This window comes from Bufo gargarizans, chromosome 3, assembly GCF_014858855.1.
Source record: "Bufo gargarizans isolate SCDJY-AF-19 chromosome 3, ASM1485885v1, whole genome shotgun sequence".
In the NCBI taxonomy this organism is placed as follows: domain Eukaryota; kingdom Metazoa; phylum Chordata; class Amphibia; order Anura; family Bufonidae; genus Bufo; species Bufo gargarizans.
Window position 1 is genome coordinate 63,257,208 of NC_058082.1, and position 25,680 is coordinate 63,282,887.

At 43.3% G+C, this 25,680-nt stretch overlaps 1 protein-coding gene across 2 annotated transcripts in view; it reads right to left on the reverse strand.

Moving 5' to 3' along the window:
- The window catches only part of AVIL (advillin), an 80,869-nt gene that overhangs the window by 26,185 nt on the left and 29,004 nt on the right, over positions 1-25,680 (reverse strand). For both annotated transcript variants that reach the window (XM_044284732.1, XM_044284733.1), the window contains exons 5-14: positions 22,191-22,299; positions 16,441-16,551; positions 15,058-15,263; positions 14,677-14,755; positions 12,906-13,004; positions 12,587-12,740; positions 8,740-8,840; positions 3,823-3,960; positions 3,486-3,644; positions 79-258 (exon numbers count right to left, since the gene is read on the reverse strand). In XM_044284732.1, coding sequence (XP_044140667.1) covers positions 79-258; positions 3,486-3,644; positions 3,823-3,960; positions 8,740-8,840; positions 12,587-12,740; positions 12,906-13,004; positions 14,677-14,755; positions 15,058-15,263; positions 16,441-16,551; positions 22,191-22,299 — 1,336 coding nt within the window. The remainder of the gene's footprint in view (positions 1-78; positions 259-3,485; positions 3,645-3,822; positions 3,961-8,739; positions 8,841-12,586; positions 12,741-12,905; positions 13,005-14,676; positions 14,756-15,057; positions 15,264-16,440; positions 16,552-22,190; positions 22,300-25,680) is intronic.

Sequence of the window (25,680 nt, forward strand, 5' to 3'; positions counted from 1 at the left end):
CGGTGAGTCTGTATCTCTCTACCAGCATCCACTCTGCATAGTAGAGACGTTGTAAGGATTGGTCTAGTCCATGCTCACCTTTCCATACCACAAGAAATACTCTGCTTGTGTCTTGAGCAAGAACACATCATTGGAGTTCAGGGAAGACGCGTATGCAGGAACCTCCACAGCTTTGGTGTTGGAAGGTTCTGTCCCATGAATCTGGAACAGTCTTACAGGCGGCTCAGGCTCTTTATTTCCCTTTCTGGATGTACCACCCTGCAGGAACAAGCACAACCAGTTATGAAACTGCTGTCTCAATATTGATTTTTAAGAAAAGCAAGATATTTTTCAGTTTGGTAAGGTGTCTAGTGACAGATTAATACAGTTCACCGATTCTTCTAGAATAGGGTGTGGATATGTTTACAATAGTGCAAATGTTAGGTTTGTGTTTTAAGACAAACAAATGCTTTTAGGGAAAATGAGCTAAGAGGAAGAAATGTCAAGGGTTAGTGTTATATGGTCCCACAGAGAATATGTTAGACATTCCTATGATTGAATATGTTCGGAAACTTTTAGCCAACTAAGAATCATAACTTGTAATAATAGTTGTAACTCTTCTTATACATATGAATGTTTGGATGTCCTCATATAGCAAAACTTGTGCCCAATCAAGACATGCGAAGTATAAAAGAGGTGTAACTTCCCTTAGATATTAAAGTGAGTGCACTGCAGTAGACTGCGCCATTTTAAACTGTGTTAATGATCTGCTTTCGTCATCTGGGGTATAAGAATCTTTTGTTTGAGAAAGATATTAGCAGTTACTATTTAATCACCATACCATCCAAGGCCATTCTACCGTCTTAATCAATTTTTAATCTTCTCTTTATTTTGCTTTGTCTTTTATCTTGAAAAATAAACCTGCCTTTCCAAGAAGAATTGTCTAAAAGATCTATTTCAGTTGCACACAGACTCAAACACCTACAGCCTACAGTAACCCTGCTGCCACTATACTGCCATATGTGCAGCTTGTACCCTCACCTACTGTATCCTTCCCCCCTCCCTTGTAGATTGTAAGCCCTCATGGGCAGGGTTCTCTCTCCTCCAGTACCAGTTTGTAACGTTTAATGTTCATGCTTATTGTACTCGTTTTTGAATTATGTATGTGCACCCTTTCATATGTACAGCATCCTGGAATAAATGGCGCTTTAATAATAATAAAATAAACTGTGCACATGGAACTCAAAAGTTAGATGATAACTTACATGAACTGTTGTGGTGGTTCTATTTTATTCTTCTTGGAAGTGTATGAATAAGGCTACTTTCACACTAGTGTTTTCAATGCCACTATTGGGATCCGTCATCGGATGTCAATAGCGGAAGAAAACGCTTCAGTTTTGTCCCCATTCATTGTCAATGTCGACAAAACTGAACTGAACGAAACGGAATGCACCAAAAAGCATTCCGTTCCGTTTGGTCGCGCTCCCATCGCGGACAGAATAATGCTGCAAGCAGCGATTTTCTGTCTGCGATGTGGTGCGGAGCAAGAGAGATCCTTCCTGACACACAATGTAAGTCAATGGAGACGGATCCGTTTTCTCTGACACAATAGAAAACGGGTCCATCACCCATTGACTTTCAATGGTGTTCATGACGGATCCGTCATGGCTATATAAGACATAATACAACTGGATACGTTCATGACGGATGCATGCGGTTGTATTGTTGTAACTGAATCGTTTTTGCAGATCCATGATGGAGCCGCAAAAAACGTTAGTGTGAAAGTAGCTTAAATGTCACTGCCTGCCCTGTAAGAGATCTGAGAAGATCGGATAGACTTGCAGCGCGTGAGTCTATCTGACAGGTCTTTCTGTGTTTCCCTTCTGTTTGTTGTTGTGGGCAGGATCCCACCCTCTCCACAAGTTCTGCTCGTTAGCTGTTTAAGAGGCTTTATATAAGTCCGCCTCTTACTGCTGACTTTGCGGTTAATATTTTCCTTCTGGAGTTCTATACAGGTTGTTTGTGGATCCTCTACTTCCTGCTCGTCTCAAGCTAAGTCCTCCTGTTCTCCTCTTTGTGCTTGTGTTGCTTCTAGGTCTCAGGGAGACGCTGGTCCCTTCACGGTAGAAGGTACTGGCTGTCTCATTCCCCGCTCCCTAAGTTAGGGTTTGCTTCAGTGTCAGCAGGGCTTAGGTTCCAGCGTATGAGTTCATTCACCATCAGGACTTGCTCATGCTGTCCGCAGTCAGGGAGAGGCTCAGGGATTGTTAGGCGGTTACCATTCCCTCCTCCCTAGCTTTGGGGCCTAGTCTGTTTACCTGTTGATGTTTGTTTACTTGCTCTTATCCTCACTTGCCGTGACACTAAAATGACAACTGTGTTTTACCATTTAAAGGGAACCTGTCATCAACTTTGTGCTGCCCATACTAACGCTGCAATGATGATGATGCTGGTTCTCAGCAACCACTTACTTATAGCTCATGAGTGACACACCGCTGAAATCAGCATTTCTGTCACCATTTTATGCTTACCCCGGGAGGTCAGCATAATGTTGATGACAAGTTCCCTTTAAATTCTTAATGGGGAATGTGCCTACATAGTCTAACAAGGAGTGGAGTTAAGGAGGGAGTTATAGGGGCAACCACCTCCTCCTAAACCACTATGTATTTGATGAATCTAATATAACAGCAGATAACACTTACCCTCCTCTCTCTGGTTCTCTTTTTCAGCTCCTGGAGTCACCACACTGGGTGCTGATGCTACCCAGTGTCAGCACATAGTGTACAGTGGTGCACAAAATCTCCTGATGGTGCCAGCATTAGGACCACGAGTGCAGTGCCCGGAGTTAAAGAGAAGCCAAGGAGTGCGGAGGATAAATATATAAAGGATCTGACTTTAGGAATCTTTTCTGGGGTGTGCATTGATTACAAGGGTCTGTTATTTGGTCCTAATTAATGTAGTGTTCTCGGCTGTGGTTTGTATTAATGTAGGGGTCTGGTCTAGGGTCTCCATTAGTTTAAGAATCCTGTTCTGGGGTCTAAATTTATTTATGGGTCTGGTCTGGGGTCTGAATTAATCTAGAGTTCTAGTCCAGCATCTACACTATATATATTTTGGGGCCTGTCCTGGGGTCTGAATTAATTTACAGTGAGGCATTTACAGCTCCACCAGCGCCAAATACCTGCCACACGACATGCTCTCTACAACACTATATAGTAATTTGAGGGTCTGAAGGAGATCGTACGGCCAAAAACATAAACCACAGACTTTTGGATTATTCTGTATACTGAATTAAAAAGTTAATCTCAGTCACATTTGTTGAGGGTTGGTAACCTATTTCAAGCACCTCAGAACATAATCCAGAGTTTTGTGATCCTCTTGCATATTGAATTATTTAATTAAGGTTTGTTCTTGGGATCTTCTTGCGATCTGAATTTATTAGAATCAGACCTGGATCTGTAGAAAATCCCAGGAGCAGTCTCTAGCTGAGTGAAGAACATACTGACCTCAAATATGACAAGTTTTCCTTTGAATATGGCCATGAAGTGTCGGGGTTCCTTTCCCATGCACACTCGCACTTGCACAGGTTCACCATTAAAATCCTGATCAAGCTGAACAGCCAAGTAAGCGGAGGCTGCCAACTCGTCCTGTGATGCATGGCGCCCCTGCAGAGAAGGTATCGGTATCATGTAATCCAGGCAATGCAAGGGTCTGCTTGATATTTTTAAAATTATATTTTTAAAATGAATATTAATACTTTCAAAATGAAATAAAGAAAAGTAAAAAGCAAACACTAGCAGATCATTTGACAATGTCCAGGATATGTATTAGTGTAACACTTACTTGCCATATATAGAGAATATAATGTGGCTTCTTGTTCACGTGGTATGTATAGAGCACCAGGTAACAGTCACCACCATAGAAAAATCCATACCACTCAGGCTCAACTGATGCTAACTCCAGATTCTCAATCCTCCAAACCTGAGAAAACACCCATGTTACTGCTAATAATATAACCCTATTACAAAACACAAATCTTTATTTTCAGAGTTTTTGCAACAAAGCACACATGGGCTCATGCAGGTTGCTGAGACGTGCACAGAGCCTACAGCAGACCGTACTGCTCCTTAGTATTAGTACTTGAGGAGGCTTTAGTCCCAAAGCTAGGCTGCAAGATTTCCAGTTGTTGTCTTGGCTACTTTACATATTAGTGATATTTTTTTCATCTTGCATGTACATAATGTACCTAATGCATAACATACACAATGTAACTTTTTTTTTCTGGTGAGTTTAACAAGATATATTATATAAATCCAGCTAGTCCCCTCACTCATTGCTTGAGTGTCAGTGTGTGGTTCACAGGCCAGATCCTGGTGTGGTTCTGTGCTTCTGGTATTCTTGTGGACTCTGCCTCAAGCTGTCTTGTTCCAAGTTTGTTCCAAGTCATTGGTACCTGTGGTCCTTCCTAACTTCTGGCTATTCCTGACTATACTCTGTTGTTAACCCTATGCCAAGTTCCTGAACTTCTCTCCCAATGATGACCCTTGGCTGCATTCTAGACTTAACTTCTGTACTGTGACAATGTTTTTGTCCTGCTCCTGTGACCACGTTCCAGCTTGTGGCTGAGTCTTTGTTCCTGTGCTTCTGGTCTCAGCTCCTGGTCTGTTCTTGGTTTCTGTGCCCCTGGTTCTAGCTACTGGTCCATTCCTGGTGTTTGTACACCTAGTCCGTTCCTGGTGCCGGTGTTCCTGTTTCATTCTTCTTCATTTCATGTCTGATCTGCTGTGTTCATCTGCTAACTGGTGACTATTCTGTGGACTGTGACCTAGGAACCTTTCTGCAGCAAGGTCCATATCTCCTTGCACCTTAAGAATGAAAACCAGGAAGACCCTAAACTCTGGACTCCTGTCTAGCCAGCACAAAACCAGTTGTAGCCATAAGGATCTACTATCTTGTCAAGAGAAATTGTAAAAACCAGTCTAATTCATTCATCAATTATCATCCATTAAAGGGGTTGTCCGGGATTAGGGACCATTGTTTAATAGCATTGCACATACACCCACGTTACATACATCCATGTCCTACCTTTTGAGCATGTTTCCAAGTACCCTTTTTATCCAAAACCTTTCTGGCAGGAAGTAACTGATTCCTTTCAGTCAGTGACGTACCGGGTCCCTTGCAGGGGAGGAAAGCTTCCTCTTCCGCTGCTGAGTGAGCCCGGTGATGTCACTGACAGTCTAATTAGTTATGAAAAAGTCTGGGAGGGGCAGTAACTCTCCAGGCCAAGATTGTGCTAAGCTCCGCCCCTCCAGTCCGGTGACGTCACCGGGCGCCGACAAGGGACCAATCAGAGTAGTCCCTTGCCGGCATTCAGTTGCAGTCAGAGTCTAATGTAATTCAAGTAAGTCCCCCCTCGATCCGTCCGCTCCTGCTGGTGTCGCATCCATGTGGTTGCGACATGTGTAAAATGCTCCCCCAATGCACTCCTATATATTACAAATGCCGATCGCCCAACCCCCGCCCCCCCCCCCCCCCCTCGATCCGTCCGCTCCTTGTGGAGCTGATATTTATTACTGATGGCAGCAGAGAGCTGTGACAGTGTGACAGCTAACGCTAACACCCTGCTGGTGTCGCAACCACATGGATGCGACATGTGTAAAATGCTCGCCCAACCCCCCCCCCCCCCCCCCCCCGATCCGTCCGCTAATTGTGAAGCTGATATTTTTTACTGAGAGCTGTGACAAATGCCGATCGATCGCCCGCCCCCCCCAATCATCCGTCCGCTAATTGTGGAGCCGATATTTATTACTGAGAGCTGTGCTGTGACAAATGCCGATTGATCAGCCGGCCCCCCCTCCCCCTCGATCCGTCCGCTCCTTGTTGATTGGTGATGGCAGCAGAGAGCGAGCTGTAACTATTACAGGTAACACTCTGCTGCTGCTGCTCTGCTGGTGCCGCATCCATGTGAAGCTCCTTCTCTCTACCATCGCGCCCCTGTAGCGGCGCGATCGTTGCCATGGCAACCGGACGCCTAACAAAGGCGTCCTGGTTGCTATGGACCTAAGGCTAATCAGACCCGGGTCTGATTAGCCTTAGTGCAAAAGTAGCACTGACAATACAGTGCATTGAAATAGATGACTATTGCAATGCACTGTATTAAAGTGAAAGTATTAAAAATGGTAATGAAAAAAAAGTAAAAGTGACAGTAAAAAAAAGGGAAACTGAAAAAAAGGGAACGTGCATACAAATTCAAACTGTAACAAATAAATTTGAATTAAAAATAAAAATTGTCTTTTATCCGTTCATTTATTCCTTAAAAAAATGAAATGAATAAAAAAAAAAAAAAAAAAAAACATTATTTGGTATTGCCTTGTCTGTAACAACCGGCCCCATAAATATATCACATTGCACACCATGTCCGAAAAACACCTTAAAAAATATCATAAAAACTGTTAAAAAAAAAAGCCTTTTTTTTTTTTTAACTAACATCACATAAAGTGCTTCAACAAGCGTTCAAAAAGGCGCATGTCCCCCAAAATAGTACTAATCAAACCGTCACCTCAACCCGCACAAAATGAGGCTACTTTCACACTAGCGTTCGATCGGATCCGTCTGCATTATATTGGCATATAAAAGCTAAGTGTGAAAATAGCCTCAGACGGATCCGTCCAGACTTTCAATGTAAAGTCAATGGGGGACGGATCCGCTTGAAGATTGAGCCATATTGTGGCATCTTCAAACGGATCCGTCCCCATTGACTTACATTGTAAGTCTGGACGGATCCGCACGCCTCCGCACGGCCAGGCGGACACCCAAACGCTGCAAGCAGCGTTCAGGTGTCCGCCTGCTGAGCGGAGCGGAGGCTGAACGCCGCCAGACTGATGCAGTCTGAGCGGATCCGCATCCATTCAGACTGCATCAGGGCTGGACGGAAGCGTTTGGGTCCGCTCGTGAGCCCCTTCAAACGGAGCTCACGAGCGGACACCTGAACGCAGGTGTGAAAGGAGCCTTAGGCCTCTTTCACATCATTTTTCTCAGCAATGCGGGCACATATGAACATGGGACCAACAGAGATGTCTACAGCTGCCAAGCGCTCATGTAGGGCTCTTTCACACTTGTGTTGTGTGGATCCGGTGTGCACTTACGTCGCCGGAAATGACCGCCGGATCTGTCACAGCGCAAGACAACTGAAAGCATTTGAAGACTGATCAGTCTTCAAAATGCTTTCAGTGTTACTATGGCAGCCAGGACGCTATTAAAGTCCTGGTTGCCATAGTAAGTAGTGTGGAGCGGGGGAGCGGTAAAATTACAGTCCGTGCGGGTCCTGGGGCGCTCCACAATGACATCAGAGCACCCCACTTGCATGGATCACGTGATCCATGCTCATGGGGCGCTCTGACGTCATTGTGGAGCGCCCCGGGACTCGGGAGCCGCACGGACGGCAAGTATACTTGTTCCCTGCCTCCCCACTACATTTTACCATGGCAGCCGGGACTTTAGCGTCCTGGCTACCATGGTAACCATTCATAAAAGGTAAACGTCGGGTCCGGATTAATGCTCTTCAATGGACATTAATTCCGGATCCGGTGTTATGGCATGTCTTCCGGATTTTTGGACGGAGACAAATCTGCAGCATGATACGGTTTTGTCAACGTCCAAAAAACGTTCACATACTGAACGGAAGACATCCTGATGCATCCTGAAGGGATTTCTCTCCATTCAGAATGCATGGGGATAATCCTGATCAGTATCTTTCCGTCCTGGAGCCCAGAGGACGGAACTCTAGGATGGAAAGCAAAAACGCCAGTGTGAAAGAGCCCTAAGTCAATGGGGACGGATCTGTTTTTTATGACAATCTGGCACCATAGAAAATGGATCCATCTCCCATTGACTTTTAATGGTGTTCAAGATGGATCCATATTGGCTAAGGTAAAGATAATACAAACTGATCTATTCTGAGCGGATGCAGCAGTTTGTATTATCGGTGCGGATCCATCCATGATGGATCCACACCAAACGTGAGTGTGAAAATAGCCTTACTGTGTAGCAGAGCAAAACTAGTGAAATTGTAAAACATTAGCAATGCTAAGATATATTACTAATAATTGGTTATTGTAATGATGAATGTACACACGCAACTAAAAATGATCTACCATTGTGGAAAGATGGAGCTGCTCCCTGTTAGTTCACTGTCTGCAAACACTGAGCACATGACATGTGCAAGAGCCAGAGCAGGGAGGGGTTTATGGGGGAGGAATATGAAAGAGGGGGGTGGATCTATGGAGGAGGCTGAATATGTATGAGGGGGGCGGGTGCAGGGAGGTGATCTTACACTGTAGAAACCAGGAGCTGCTGATCTGCACTGGGAGCCACAATGCACTGCAGCAGGAAGTGATGGCATACATAAACAGATATGTACACAGTCTGCTGGGGACTGTAGGAGCCATGCAGCAGTGCAAAAGCCACCTAAAAACATCTTAGGAAGATAGATTTGGCTACTAACAGTGAGTAAGCCGTTTTAAAAAAAAATGTTTGATCCCGGACAACCCCTTTAATGTAGGAACAATTGGGATGAGAACCAAAAGGCGCTGAAATTGAGGACAGCACAATGTTGACTAATATACAGGATTGTGTGTTATTTTGTTTTGCTGTCTTTTTTGTGACCAGTTCAGTAAATATCTGGGTGCCATCTGAGGAAAAAGAAAGAATACAATAATATATGGGGAGATTAAAAATCGGATTAAATAAGTAGTCTGTTACCTCAACACTGCCATTTCCATCATCCACCATGCGCTCCTGGGCAGCCACAGCTGGATTTGCATGGAGTAAAGATGCATCAAATTTGTCTTGGCTGACTTTAGCTGTAATACACATTGACATTAACTTCAGCATATGCTCAATTTCCAATCCTTACGGTATGACATAATTAGTTGTAAATCAGGCACAGGGAGCTAGGAAGGTTTGTAGAAGTTTATGTAGCAACGTAATCCTAAACTCTGATAAGGCATTAGATCTTGAAGCTTCCAAAGTTTTCACTGAAGTATAGGAGTTAATAGAGTAAACAGGTTTTTTTTAAAAAAACTATCTAAAGAGAATTTTAAAATTAATGGTCCTATACACTTCTGCATCTGAAAAACAAATCTACCATTTTGTGAATAGAGCTCCTATATAAATCTAAGTGTCGCCAGTGTTACAGACTACAGACAAACCTGTGTGTAGTCTGGTCCTGCAGCGATACTTGCCAGCTCCCTGCACCCTCTTCTACTGTTGGTGAGTTACCAAGATTAGGGGGCTAAGAGAGTGAAGTAACACATGACTCTAGAATCAGAGGTCCAGTGTCAAGGATGCCGCAGTTTTATTTATTTCTGTAACAAACAATTTCCCACCAGGACAGGTGATCATGGGGAGGGGGAGGTTTGGGTCTAGCAGGTGAAGCAGTACAAGAATTAGCATTTTCACAGCTAGAATTGGCATACTGAAACTATGGGGTAAATGGAAATGCAATGAATCCAGCAATTATCACTACGACAACTACCTGTGACTTTCTTAAGTAGCAATAAGTGTATACACACCAAGAGAGAAATTATCATACAGTCCTGATCAAAAGTTTAAGACCACTTGAAAAATGGCAAAAAATCATATTTAGCATGGGTGGATCTTAACAAGGTTCTAAGTAGAGCTTCAACATGCAACAAGAAGAAATGGGAGTGTGACAAAACATTTTTTGAGCATTCAATTTAATGAAAACAACAAATAAACTGAAACAGGCTGTTTTTCAGCTGATCAAAAGTTTAGGACCACACCTCCCAAAAAAAAAAACGAAACCCCCCCAAAACAGAAATCCAACTTCCAAAGATGAACTCAGTAATGAGTGGCTCCACCGTTATTGTTGATCACTTAAAAAATCTGTTTCGGCATGCTTGATACAAGCGTTTCCATGAGGTGAGTGGGAACATTGCTCCAAGTGGTGAAGACGGCCGCACGAAGGCCATCTACTCTCTGGAACTGTTGTCCATTTTTGTAAACTTCCCTTGCCATCCATTCCCAAAGGTTCTCAATTGGATTTAGATCAGGGGAACACGCAGGATGGGCCAAAAGAGTGATGTTATTCTCCTGGAAGAAGTCCCTTGTCCTGCGGGCATTGTGTAATGTAGCGTTGTCCTGTTGAAAAACCCAGTCATTACCACACAGACGAGGGCCCTCAGTCATGAGGACTGCTCTCTGCAACATCTGGACATAGCCAGCGGCTGTTTGACACCCCTGCACTTCCTGAACCTCCATTGTTCCACTGAAGGAAAAAGCACCCCAGACCATTATGGCGCCCCCTCCACTGTGGTGCGTAGAAAACATCTCAGGTGGGATCTGCTTGTCATGCCAGTAACGTTGGAAACCATCAGGACCATCAAGATTAATTTTTTTCTCATCAGAGAATAAAACTTTCTTCCACCTTTGAATGTCCCATGTTTGGTGCTCTCTTGCAAAGTCCAAACGAGCAGTTCTGTCTGACTTTTTTGTTTGTTTTTGAAGCCCTTCAGTCTCAGATGCCATCTGATGGGTATGGGGGTGCAGTCAGCACCAGTAAGGGCCTTAATTTGGGTCGAGGATTGTCCAGTGTCTTGACGGACAGCCAATTGGATCCTCCGGCTCAGTGCTGGTGAAATTTTTTTGGGTCTTCCACTTGACTTTTTTGTTCCATAACCCTCAGGATCATTTAAGAAATTCCAAATGACTGTCTTACTGCGTCCCACCTCAGCAGCGATGGCGCGCTGTGAGAGACCCTGCTTATGCAGTTCAACAACCCGACCACGTTCAAAAAGGGAGAGTTTTTTTGCCTTTACCATCACAATGTGTGACTACCTGACAGAAAATGACAATTAATCCACATCTTTGCACAGATTTGGCCTTTTAAAGGTCCTAAAATTGGATCAGCTGAAAAACAGCCTGTTTCAGTTTAATCGTTATTTTCTTGTTGAAGCTCTACTTGGAACCTTGTTAAGATCCCACAATGTAAAATATGATTTTTTGCCATTTTTCAAGTGGTCTTAAACTTTTGATCAGGACTGTATGTTGGATGTGGACCATCCAAGGGTATAAACCATGTCAATCCACATTCCTCTATTCCATGCTTGGTCAACTCAGATAATTGGGATGTTGTGCTCGACAGTAGACTAAAGGTAGCTCTCTCCCTCCCATACTCCCATTCTCCTACCTTCCCCCCTGCACTCCCCCTATCCAACACTCCTTCCTCCTATAATTTTCCCCCTTTTTTTTTTTTGGGTTAAGGCTTCTGATATTGCATACTTTTTCATTAGGCTTAGTAGAATTGTTAAAACATGTCATAAAAGTGACTAGTTATGTTATCATCTTACTGTCTATTTCAGTTACTCAAAAGCTATGTCAAATATTACATAAGTAGGCGAGATTGTACTTTAATGTTGCTTGCTGTCCTGGGGCACTGTGTGTCTCATACAGCATTTTTCTACTTATTTACGCCTTTTGAATAAAAATAAATTTAAAAGAAAAAGGAATTGACATACTGCACCATTACCCGATGGACTTTAAAACTCACGGGCAGGTATGCACATCAACAAAGCAGAAGGCGTTCACTGCGCAGGATTTTTTTTTTAATAGTTCAGACATTTTTGGATGTGGCGATACCTGTTATGTTTATTTTTTATTGTTTATATATTTTTAGATGTAAAATTAGGAAAGGGGGTGATTAGAATTTTTAATAGTTGTATTTTTTTTAATTAGCTCTTAGGGTGCTATAACCTACGATTTTCTGATCACATGTCACATAGACCATAATAGAAAACTTTCATTGCTTGCCTATGAAATTGTGCCTTGTGCACAGCTTTACAGACAGTTTACTATGACAGGTCCCTGTGATACCACTGTCTGTCTAATCGTCAGCACTGCAGCATCCGAGCTGACAGTGTCTTGGATGACAAGATTCCGCTGACAAAGTCCTGCTGGCACTACACAGTCATCAGGACGCCACCAGCTCGAGAGGCTGCTCTGATGAAGTCCTGCTCTGTGCTGCGGCAATGATATGTAAGGTTAGACTGAGTGTTGTAATGTAATTACTTACAGTACTCTTTGAGTCCAGCCCTACATATTAGCTCCGCAGCACAGAGCAGGAGTCAGGACTTCATCAGAGCAGCAGACGGTGGCCTGTTGACTGAAGTGCCTGCTGGACTTCATCTGTACAGTTGTGAGACTGTTTGCGGTGTGTGTGTCCAGTCCGTTGTACATTAATATGGTGTGGGGGTTAGGTGGGATAGGTGATGGCCTAAGTAGAGCTCATCTAAATTGTATGGACATCAATGGGGGAGGTGGGGAATTAAGTGCCTAGGGTACCATGAACCCTAAATAGGACCATGTTAAACAGATGATTTTTTTTTTATATAGTCTGCAACTACGAAGAGGCATAGATCAGCTTAGAAGCTCTATACACAAAACAGCAGAATTATTTTAACAAATTGTCAGCAAAGTGGCTTCATGTTTTTACATTAGAACAATAAAAAATAAGGTTACAAAATTGTGCATAACCTTTAAGCAAACCAAGGTTACTTGGTGAAAAACCAAGACGTTTTCTAATACTCACCAATCTTATTGGCACTGTAACTTTTTCCCATTCCCACAGACTGATCTTTTATAGACCATTTCTGGAAGAGTTGTTTAAACATGGCAGACTCTGCCCCATCATTAACAGTTTCCACATTGGTACTGTGCGGGTAAGATTTCATGTTAATGAACTCCTGTTAAATGCAACATCGGAGCAATTAGCATGATTTTAGACATTTGGTACATTGGTCTCAAGCTTTTTAATTACTTTTTATGCTTGACTATAGAACAAAGAAGAACATTAAGAAACAAGTCCAAGATGCATGCATATTCTACACTGACATGGCAATGTTGCTTACCAAAGCTCTAGACATTGCAGTTTGCTTTTCTGCCTTTGTGGCCCCTTTTCCTTTCCAGACAAATATTTTGGTCCCGCCCTGATCCAAGATGTAACAGTCCTGAAAATGAATTTGGAAATTAGTCACACTCAATAAGTAATATAATATATATGCAAAGTCACTGGTCTTGCCTGTGGGCATGACTGCCATAATACCTGCCCCTCCTAAACTGCTGATTTGCCAGTGGCTTATGGCCTCCAACATCCTTCTGCTCCTTCCCAGCCATCTCAGCCAGAGAGCACTCTTCCCAGCTCTTAAAAGGTCAGCACGTAGCCGCTCCTCAGGTAATGTTGGCCTTCCCTGGGTTGTTTAAGGTGTCTTCAACTATGGGAAATTGCCTGAATGATAAGGTCTTAGCTTGTCTACTTCTGTGAAGGCGCGCTGTTGTGTTGTCCTAACCTGCAATTCCCAACCTCCGTCACATTACTGGATCAATTCTTTGCTGCCTGGTAAGACTTCTGCCTGACTTCCATATTGACTCTGTGCTACTTGCCCTGATCTTTTGCTTATTACTGGATTGAACAAAGTATGCCTGTTCCAGCCTTGGCTTGTACGTTGCCACCTCTCTTGTCTGTTCCCTTGGTGCCATGAACCAGTGCCTCTTGACCCAAGAGGTAGTGACCTGGTGGTTCCCCTGCAGCAGATCCCTGTACAGTGAATGGTTAAGGATGAAGACCAGGGGGGGGCACTTAAGAGTAGACCTAAGTAAAATCTGCTCACTGACAGTTACTCCACACCTACTGCATTACAGTATACATTTAAAAAGAATGCTCTAATTAAAAATATGTATTTTCCCTCCCTCTGCATAGCTCATATAAATGTTTTCTCTGTATAACTGCACGGATTAAGTGGCTTTTCTTAGCATGAAGGTGGAGAATTGTGCTGTGACCAATCTTCCCCTTGCTGCTCCATGTCACAGCATGCAGTCTCACACACGGGCTGAATCAGAGAGATTCTGCACCTGCATCTCCCCGCTCCCTCCTCTCTCTTCTCTCCTCCTTGTCTTCAGTCATACTGTCAGGAGTTCACATTGCATCACTATGGATTGCTGTACTGGGAAGGTTGCCATGCCAACCAGACAAGTCCCGGCTGCTGACCTTGTCAGAGTGACTGGAAACCGAGCCAATCAGGTTTCTGACTCTCTATCCAGAGCTAGGCAGAGGATTTAAGACTGCTGGTTCCTATCAATGTTGCCTGTGATTGCGTTTAGTATTCTAGGCCCATAATGTGCAACTTTATTTTGACATTTCTGGTTATCCGACTTCTGTTTTTTTGGTGGGATTTGCCCTTGTGTCTGCTTTCCTTATTGATATCGACCCTCCTGGTAGCTGACATTGGCTTTCCTATAGATTAACCATTAGTGTACTGCATTGATCGTGTATGCCTTTTTCTGGTTTGGACCCTGCTTGTTTACTTCTCTTTGTACCTCCATGGTCTCGAGTGGTTTTGAAAAGCTGGTAGCAGTTTTTAGGTTCCCTGGCTGTGGTCTGGATGGGGATTCTAGTACTTCCTAACACATACATATTTTTTTGTGACTAAATAGGTTTCTGAAACCTACAAGCAAGGAAAGGTGAAGAAGTTACCACTTTTTGGGATATGTTACAAACTTTTGTGTTATCATATGTACTATCAATTTCTGTTTACAGTTGATACTGAAAACTACACTTCAGGCAATTTTACCATAAATTCATGAAACATGACATGACATTTTCCGTCTTCAATCTGTCATTACCTGGTGATTCAGCATTTCTTGAACTAATGGACGTGCTGCCACCTCTGTCACCTCCATTTTCCCACCAGCATCTGAAACACTAGCATGAAGACACAAGTATAAATTGGACAGAATTTTTTCATATTGTATCAATTGTATGATATAGATAATATTGGAAATTATAACTCTTGAGTTCCTGCATAGGGAGAAATACATTTTTCTGATGATCACACACAACAAAAACAGTGCAAAAAGGAGGCCCCTGGTGACGGGAGGATTTCCCCTGGAGACTTAATAACATGCAATAATTTTGTTTTAGCAGTTTGTAAAAAAAATGTTTTAGAGAGATAATGAAATGTGTATTGTAAGCATACATATTAATAGTGTAACATAATCACTTACTGGTATAACATGATGTTAGCTTTTTGTGTTTGGTCAGCAACTTCATCAGCGCTCCCTGGACCAAATTTTTGGGTTCTCTCTCCAAGTGTACTTATAAGAAGTTTCATTAATTCTGATGATGCTTGCTCATTGTCTCCTTCAATGATGCCAATCTCCATCCTGCCTCCTCTTTCCCGATCACGTATGTCTTTGGCTAATAACATTCCCTTATGGCAATAAATACAAATAACCATATTAGAATATATTCAGTTCATGCTGTGCTATCACCAAATGCTTTGAATTTTGGAAGTGGGATACATGTCAGATGTTTATATGTTATTTCCATGTTGTTTTAGAATTTTTCTGTGCTTTCAGTCCTCGTAATGATAATAATTTATGGCCCTTTCATAATAACCCATGGCACTTACTAATGTAACATAACTTTTTGTACATTTTCTCTTTGGATTTTTGAATTCTTTTCCAAGTGTACTCATAAGTGTAGGAGTGTCCATTGCTGACAAGTTTCTGATAAGTTTTATTAACTGAAGCCTATGCATTCTGGATAATGAGGGGGGCAGAGTATGCAAATATGCGGACATCATAAAATTTATAGCGGCTATCTATGTCTGTCCCTGGCCATGGTTAATATAAACCAGGGTCCTAATGCTGCTTTACCTTGGTCACATCAGACCGATTGCCCTTGCCTATGATCAGGGCAGTATTTACAACAAGGAACATGAGGGCACATGCCTAGGGTGTCAGGAAGGAGGGGGGCTGCACTTTACAGAGAAAACTAATACTGCCTGCTGATTCTCTCACTTGCTTCTCATATCTAATTATAACAAACTTTTGTTTATTGTAGCTACAAGTCAGGAGAGTTAACTTTCACACTGCTTGCCTCTCCAGGAAGGCAGTCTAAGAGTTAAGTCCCTTGACTTGGTGCTGCAGTTAACAAAAGTAAGTGATAAGGAGACATCAGAGCAGTCAGATGAGGAGAAAGGTAAAGCCAGTATATGACCCATATGTGAATACAGTGTAAACGCTAAACACAGCCCGCCTGCCCTTGCCTAGGAGGAAGATGAAACCAAGGGTCACCAACCTGATTATTCTTTTTGTTTAGACAACTAATCAAATATCACATACAGCCACTAATATTTTTATGGATTTATTGGAAAACCATAATTAATCATAAAGATACTGTAAATTATACATGTCTACATGAAAGAATACCGAAAGCTCATTTCCACATTCACAGCATAATACCACATGATTACCCAGGCTCCTAAATAAAAATTACAGAGCCTTACATTTTTACAGACTGTCCCAGAATTTACAAATGGTTGGCGACCCTTAATAGACTTAATTCATATGTCTTTCTTCCTTCTATGTAACCATGTCAAATACCTTCATTCTCTCTGCTTTGTTGCTGTTAGGTCCATTCCACTGAATGATCACTTTGCCGAGGTCCAGTAGAAATACATCACCAAGGTTAAAACTGCTCCAGCTCAGCTCCACCTGTGTACAGAGTAGATTTCCAGATGTTACAGAAGTGGAGATCATATATTGCAAGTTCAAGACCTGCATAGTTGCCCGGTTGCAGCTGACGGCTTATTTAGATAAATTTGTTACGGCTGCTGTTGCGCATTTTTACATTACTTCTGCCATTGTAACTAGAGTTGAGCGAACCAAAGCTGACGAAGTGGAATTCGATCCGAATAAAAAAAATATTTGATTTGCAAGGAATGCGAATTTCCTCGCTCTTCGTGGTAACGAATCACAATTTTTCCTAAAATGGCGGCTACACATGTGAGGACATGGGGCAAGGAACTCTGGGAAGGAGGGCTGACCCATAATGCCATGCATGCAGCCAATCAGCAGCCAGCCAGCCCTGTGATGTCACAGCCCTATAAATACCCGCAGCCATCTTGGATTCATACATTTTGCAGCCTTCTGAGTGCAGGGACAGACGTTGCAGGCGCTAGGGAGAGTTATACTAAAAAAAACTCATTGTGAAAAAAAAAAGCGATTTATAAGTGCAGGGAAACATTATTCAAATTGCAGGGAAACGATAAGGAGGAATCATTTCACAGCATCTTAGTGCAGGGAGAGAAACGATAAGGAGGAATCATTTCACAGCATCTTAGTGCAGGGAGAGAAACGATAAGGAGGAATCATTTCACAGTATCTTAGTGCAGTGAGTGACATCTGAAGTCGCTAGGGACAACGCTAGAAAAACCTCATTATGAAAAAAAAAAAGCGATTTACAAGTGCAGGGAAACATTACTTGGGGATCCAAATAGCCATTATACAGCTCTGGCATTCCAGCAATTTGTTCTTGTTATTGGGGTGCAAATTCTATGTTAAAAAGTCTTAAGTGGCTTATCTGTGGAAAAATATATACGCATTTCACTTCTGCAGTTATTTGTGTTGAAAGAGTTTAGTGGCCTATTTCAGTACAAAAAGGAAAAATATATATACGCATTTCACTTCTGCAGTTATATGTGGAGAAAGTGCTCAGTGTCCTATTTCAGTACAAAAAGGAAAAAAAATATACGCATTTCACTGTTGCATTTATTTGTGGTGAAAGAGTTAGTGGCCTATTTCAGTACAAAACAAAAAATATATACGCATTTCACTTCTGCAGTTATTTGTGGTGAAAGAGTTTAGTGGTCTATTTCAGTGCAAAAAGGAAAAATATATACGCACTTCACTGGTGCATTTATTTCTGCTAAAAGAGTTTAGTGCCCGATTTCAGAACAAAAATAAAAATATATTCTCAGTTCACTTCTGCAGTTATATGTGTTGAAAGTGTTTAGTGGCCTATTTCAGTACAGAAAGAAAAATATATACGCACTTCACTGTTGCATTTATTTGTGGTGAAAGAGTTTAGTGGCCTATTTCAGTACAAAACTAAAAATATATACGCATTTCACTTCTGCAGTTATTTGTGGTAAGAGTTTAGTGGTCTATTTCAGTGCAAAAAGGAAAAATATATACACATTTCACTTCTGCAGTTATATGTAGTGAAAGCATTTAGTGTCCTTTTTTAGTACAAAAAGGAAAATGTATACGCACTTCACTGGTGCATTTATTTCTGCTAAAAGAGTTTAGTGGCCTATTTCAGTACAAAATGAAAAATATATTCTCATTTCACTTCTGCAGTTATATGTAGTGAAAGCATTTAGTGTCCTTTTTCAGTACAAAAAGGAAAATATATACACACTTCACTGGTGCATTTATTTCTGCTAAAAGAGTTTAGTGTCCGATTTCAGAACAAAAAGAAAAATATATTCTTAGTTCACTTCTGCAGTTATATGTGTTGAAAGTGTTTAGTGGCCTATTTCAGTACAGAAAGAAAAATATATACACACTTCACTGGTGCATTTATTTGTGGTGAAAGCGTTTAGTGGCCTATTTCAGTACAGAAAGAAAAATATATACGCACTTCACTGGTGCATTTATTTGTGGTGAAAGCATTTAGTGGCCTATTCCAGTACAAAAAGAAAAATATTTTGGTTGCTTTTAGGGGTGTTTTAATTTGCTTTTAATTTATTTAGTTCAGGTAAAAGTATGTCAGACAGAGAAGTGCCAGGCCATGCACAGAGGAATGGCAGAGGCATAAAAGTTTCTGGCGCAGGCAGAGTATGCAGAGTATGGGGGCGTGGCAGAAGGAGTCGCAGCGAGAGACCTGAGCTCCTGGTGTCATCTAGTGGTTGTGTCTTGACCAGCAACCCATCGGTTCTTGATTGGTTAACTCGGTCATCCACCATTCGGCAGAGGGATGACTTCTGGCTCTCCACCTTGTTGGACCCTCGCTACCAGTCCAGAGTGGGGGCCTTTTTTACACCCACTGAGAGGGAGGACAAACTGAACTACTACAGAGACATTCTATGTCGTCAGTTGGCTGTTGCCTATCTGCACCAGCGCCCATCTTCTCGTAGGTCTGACCAGGGGGGCCCTCTGCGCTCACATTCCCCTGCCATGGCTGTTGGGGAGGAGTGGGTTGGCAGGAGCAGTACTAGCTCCATCAGCAGCAGCCCGAGTCTACAGTCGCTGATGAGCAGCTTTCTTCACCTGCATAGTAAAGAAACGACTCACCAGCAGCAGCAGCAGACTGGAGAGACTGACCTTTGTCAAGATGAATCAGGCGTGGATCAGCCAGGATTTCGAACCACCAATTTCTGATGCATCAGACTAGATCATCCATGGTGCCACACCAACACTTTGATAAAAGAGACTGGTTTCTTTTGGCTACCTGCCTAAGCTACTACTCTGATGCTTCCACCCGCCTGATGCCACACATCTGATGCCAAGTGCTCCTTCTTTCTTCCACCTTCGTCAGCGAGTACTGGGATTGCCACCCACCGCCCCACTCTGTCACGGGTCACTTTGTGGTCTCCTGATGCCGCTGCTGCTGCCATCTCCACACTATATAAACTTGCCACTCTGTGGTATCCTCCTGCTGCTGCTGCCTTATCCACACTATGTCACCTTGCCATTCTGTGGTATTCTGATGCTGCTGCTGCCATCTCCACACTATGTCACCTTGCCACTGTGTGGTCTCCTGATGCTGCTGCCATCTCCACACTATGTCACCTTTCCACTGTGTGGTATCCCGATGCTGCTGCTGCTACTGCCATCTCTACACTATGTCACCTTGCCACTCTGTGGTATCCTGATGCTGCTGCCATCTCCACACTATGTAACCTTGTCACTATGTGGTATCCTGATGCTGCTCCTGCCATCTCCACACTATGTCTAGTTGCCACTGTGTGGTCTCCTGATGCTGCTGCCATCTCCACACTATGTCACCTTGCCACTGTGTGGTATCCTGATGCTGCTGCCATCTCCACACTATGTCACCTTGTCACTCTGTGGTATCATGCTGCTGCCATCTCCACACTATGTAACCTTTCCACTCTGTGGTATCCTGATGCCGCTGCTGCTGCCATCTCCACACTATGTCACCTTGCCACTGTGTGGTTTCCTGATGCTGCTGCTTGCCATCTCCACATTATGTCACCTTGCCACTGTGTGGTATCCTGATGCTGCTACTGCCATCTCCACACTATGTCACATTGCCACTTTGTGGTATCCTGCTGCTGCTGCCATCTCCACACTATGTCACCTTGCCACTCTGTGGTATCCTTCTGATGCTGCTGCTGCCACCTCCACACTCTGTCATTGGGCCACTCTGCGGTCTCCTCATGCTGCATCCAACTCCAGACTCTGTCATTGTAGCACTCGGTGGCCTCCTCATACTGCTGCCAACTCCACAATCTCTTGTCGTCGTGCTACTCTGGCCTCCTCATGCTGCTGACACCTCCACACTTTGTCATTGTGCCACTCTGTGGCCTCCTCATACTGCTGCAAACCCCAAATCTTTCGTCGTTGTGCCAGTCTGTGGCCTCCTGATGCTGCCGCCACCTTCAGACTCTGTCATTGGGCCACTCTGTGGTATCCTGATGGTGCTGCTGCCATCTCCACACTATGTCACCTTGCCACTCTGTGGTCTCCTGATGCTGCTACCATCTCCACACTATATAACCTTGCCACTCTGTGGTATCCTTCTGCTGCTGCTGCCTTATCAACACTATGCCACCTTGCCACTCTGTGGTATCCTGATGCTGCTGCCATCTCCACACTATGTAACCTTGTCACTCTGTGGTATCCTGATGCTGCTGCCATCTCCACACTATGTCACCTTTCCGCTGTGTGGTATTCTGATGCTGCTGCTGCTACTGCCATCTCTACACTATGTCACCTTGCCACTCTGTGCTATCCTAATGCTGCTGCCATTTCCACACTATGTAACCTTGTCAATCTGTGGTATCCTGATGCTGCCATCTCAACACTATGTCACCTTGCCACTGTGTGGTCTCCTGATGCTGCTGCCATCTCCACACTATGTAACCTTGCCACTGTGTGGTATCCTGATGCTGCTACTGCCATCTCCACACTATGTCGCCTTGCCACTCTGTGGTATCATGCTGCTGCCATCTCCATACTATGTCACCTTGCCACTCTGTGGTATCCTGATGCTGCTGCTGCCATCTCCACACTATGTCACCTTGCCACTGTGTGGTCTCCTGATGCTGCTACTGCCATCTCCACACTATGTCACCTTGCCACTTTGTGGTATCCTGCTGCTGCCATCTCCACACTATGTCACCTTGCCACTCTGTGGTATCCTCCTGATGCTGCTGTTGTCGCCACCTCCAGACTCTGTCATTGTGCCACTCTGTGGCCTCCTCCTGATGCCGCTGCTGCTGCCAACTCCACACTCTGTCATTGGGCCACTCTGTGGTCTCCTCATGCTGCCGCCAACTCCAGACTCTGTCATTGTAGCACTCGGTGGCATCCTCATACTGCTGCCAACTCCAGACTTGGTCATTGTGCCACTCTGTGGCCTCCTCATACTGCTGCCAACTCCAGACTCTGTTATTGTGCCACTCGGTGGCCTCCTCATGCTGCTGCTGCCTCTACAATCTCTCGTCATCGTGCTACTCTGGCCTCCTCATGCTGCTGACACCTCCACACTTTGTCATTGTGCCACTCGGTGGCCTCCTCATACTGCTGCAAACTCCACAATCTTTTGTCGTTGTGCCAGTCTGTGGCCTCCTGATGCTGCCGCTACCTTCAGACTCTGTCATTGGGCCACTCTGTGGTCTCCTCATGCTGCTTACTCCTCACCACTATGTGATAGGTCCACTCGTTGGACTTCTCATGCTGTTCCCACCCTTCCCACTTCATGACTGGGCCACTATTTTGCCTTTTGGCCTGACGTCATCATTCATTTGACCTTTCTTCTGATCTGTCAGAAGGAAAGAAAAATGAGACACACAACGGATCCTGTCTGTGTAGCAGCTGTAAGGCCTGTATGGTCCCATCAGAATTAACTTATGATTTGGAAGCCAAAAGCAGGAGTGGGTACAAGGCACAGTGTTCTACACCACTATAAAGGCTCTTAGCAGCCAGGAAATAGCCTTTTTTTAACGTAATTCGCCACGAATATATTCAGATCGAACCTAATTTTTCCTGAAAAATTCAGCGAACCGGCGAATCAGATTTTTTAAAAATTCACTCATCTCTAATTGTAACATCTATGAAATGTATTGCAGTAAACTACTGTAGAATACCTTTTAGATATTTACCTCAGTAGCAGTGACATTCCTTTTCCCTTTAACATGAAGCAGTCTCTTGACATCATATGTGTTGGTGTCTACATGTTTCATCCCAGATGCTACTCCTCCTTTCTTATAGCTAAACGAGATATAAATGTAAAATACGCGGATGTTATAGTAAATGGTAAAAAGTGCAAAAAAGAAAAAAACTCCAAACTATGGTTAGTAATGTAAAATATTATTTAACCCCTTAAGGACATAGGACGTACCGGTACGCCCTATTTCCCGAGTCCTTAAGGACCAAGGACGTACCGGTACGTCCTGACTTTAAAATCGGCATTCCGGCGCCGCAGGGGTTAATTTGAACAGGATGCCGGCTGAAATCATTCAGCCGGCATCCTGTTAAAACGCCAGGGGGGGTCATGTGACCCCCCGTGTCGGCGATCGCAGCAAACCGCAGGTCAATTCAGACCTGCGGTTTGCTGCGCTTTTTGCAGTTTCTGATCCCCGCGGTCCCTGACCGCGGGGATCAGAAACTTTAGAGTGTCTAAAATCAATATAGTACACCCCCCCCTGCACCCCTGCATGATTTGATGGCGGCGGGTGGTGCAGGGGGGGTGTCGCAGGCGGTGGGGGCGTTGCGGGAGGCGGGCGGTGTGGCAGGCGGGATCGCGATCCCCCGCCCGCCTCCCATTGAATAATCGTTGGTGTACAGTGGGTATACCAGGGTGCCAGCACATTGCTGGCACCCTGGTATAAACGGCTGACATCGTTGATGCGATGTCAGCCGTTTAACCCTTTCCATACAGCGGTCCGTACGGACCGCTGTATGGAAAAGGTTAACAGTAAAAGGGAGCTCCCTCCCTCTCCGATCGGGGGGCTGCTGTGCCTTTGCAGCCCCCCGATGGGAGAGGGAGAGAGCCCCCAGACAGCCCCCCCAGAGCCCCGTCCTTACCCTTCCCCGTCTGCGCAGTTCTGACCATAACTGAGCAGACGGGGAAGGTTCCCATGGCAACAGGACGCCTGCTCAGGCGTCCTGCTGTCCATGGTGCTGAACAGATCTATGCTGAAAGCATAGATCTGTTCAGTGTAAGTAAAATACAGTACAGATACCTATATAGGTTCTTTACTGTATTTTACAGACATCAGACCCACTGGATCTTCAAGAACCAAGTGGGTCTGGGTCAAAAAAAAAAAAAATAAGTGAAAAAAGTTATGATAAAAAAAAAACATTTATCACTGAATAAAAATTAAAAAAAATAAAATAAACTACACATATTAGGTATCGCCGCGTCCGTAACGACCTGATCTATAAAACGGTCATGTTACCTTCCCCGCACAGTGAACGCCATAAAAATAAAAAAATAAAAACTATGAGAAAATTGAAATTTTGCCCACCTTACTTCCCAAAAAAGGTAATAAAAGTGATCAAAAAAGTCGCATGTACGCCAAAATAGTACCAATCAAACCGTCATCTCATCCCGTAAAAAATTAGACCCTACTCAAGATAATCGCCCAAAAACTGAAAAAACTATGGCTCTTAGACTATGGAAACACTAAAACATCATTTTTTTTGTTTCAAAAATAAAATCATTGTGTAAAACCTACATAAATAAAAATAAAGTATACATATTAGGTATTGCCGCATCCGTATCGACCGGCTCTATATAAATATCACATGACCTAACCCCTCAGGTGACCACCATAAAAAATAAAAATAATAAATTGTGCAAAAAAAGCAATTTTTTGCCATCTTACGTCACAAAAAGTGTAATAGCAAGCGATCAAAAAGTCATATGCACCCCAAAATAGTGCCAATCAAACTGTCATCTCATCCCGCAAAAAATTAGACCCTACTCAAGATAATCGCCCAAAAACTGAAAAAACTATGGCTCTCAAACTATGGAGACACTAAACAATTTTTTGGTTTTAAAAATGAAGTTATTGTATAAAACCTACATAAATAAAAAAAATTGTATACATATTAGGTATCGCTGCGTCCGTGACAACCTGCTCTATAAAATTACCACGTGATCTAACCTGTCAGATGAATGTTGTAAATAACAAAAAAAAAAACGTGCCAAAAAAGCTATTTCTTGTTACCTTGCCGCACAAAAAGTGTAATATAGAGCAACCAAAAATCATATCTACCCTGAACTAGTACCAACAATACTGCCACCCTATTCCGTACTTTCTAAAATGGGGTCACTTTTTTGGAGTTTCTACTCTAGGGGTGCATCAGGGGGGCTTCAAATAGGACATGGTGTCAAAAAAACCAGTCCAGCAAAATCTGCCTTCCAAAAACCGTATGGCATTCCTTTCCTTCTGCGCCCTGCCGTGTGCCCGTACAGCGGTCTACAACCACATATGAGGTGTTTCTGTAAACTACAGAATCAGGGCCATAAATAATGAGTTTTGTTTGGCTGTTAACCCTTGCTTTGTAACTGGAAAAAAAATATTAAAATGGAAAATCTGCCAAAAATGTGAAATTTTGAAATTGTATCTCTATTTTCCATTAAATCTTGTGCAACACCTAAAGGGTTAACAAAGTTTGTAAAATCAGTTTGAATACCTTGAGGGGTGTAGTTTCTTAGATGGGGTAACTTTTATGGAGTTTCTACTCTAGGGGTGCATCAGGGGGCTTCAAATGGGACATGGTGTCAAAAAACCAGTCCAGCAAAATCTGCCTTCCAAAAACCGTATGGCATTCCTTTCCTTCTGCGCCCTGCCGTGTGCCCGTACAGCGGTCTACAGCCACATATGAGGTGTTTCTGTAAACTACAGAATCAGGGCCATAAATAATGAGTTTTGTTTGGCTGTTAACCCTTGCTTTGTAACTGGAAAAAAAATATAAAAATGGAAAATCTGCCAAAAAAGTGAAATTTTGAAATTGTATCTCTATTTTCCATTAAATCTTGTGCAACACCTAAAGGGTTAACAAAGTTTGTAAAATCAGTTTTGAATACCTCGAGGGGTGTAGTTTCTTAGATGGGGTAACTTTTATGGAGTTTCTACTCTAGGGGTGCATCAGGGGGCTTCAAATGGGACATGGTGTCAAAAAACCAGTCCAGCAAAATCTGCCTTCCAAAAACCGTATGGCATTCCTTTCCTTCTGCGCCCTGCCGTGTGCCCGTACAGCGGTCTACAGCCACATATGAGGTGTTTCTGTAAACTACAGAATCAGGGCAATAAATAATGAGTTTTGTTTGGCTGTTAACCCTTGCTTTGTAACTGGAAAAAAAATATTAAAATGGAAAATCTGCCAAAAAAGTGAAATTTTGAAATTGTATCTCTATTTTCCATTAAATCTTGTGCAACACCTAAAGGGTTAACAAAGTTTGTAAAATCAGTTTTGAATACCTCGAGGGGTGTAGTTTCTTAGATGGGGTCACTTTTATGGAGTTTCTACTCTAGGGGTGCATCAGGGGGCTTCAAATGGGACATGGTGTCAAAAAAACTGTCCAGCAAAATCTGGCTTCCAAAAACCATACAGCGTACCTTTCACTCTACGCCCCGCTGT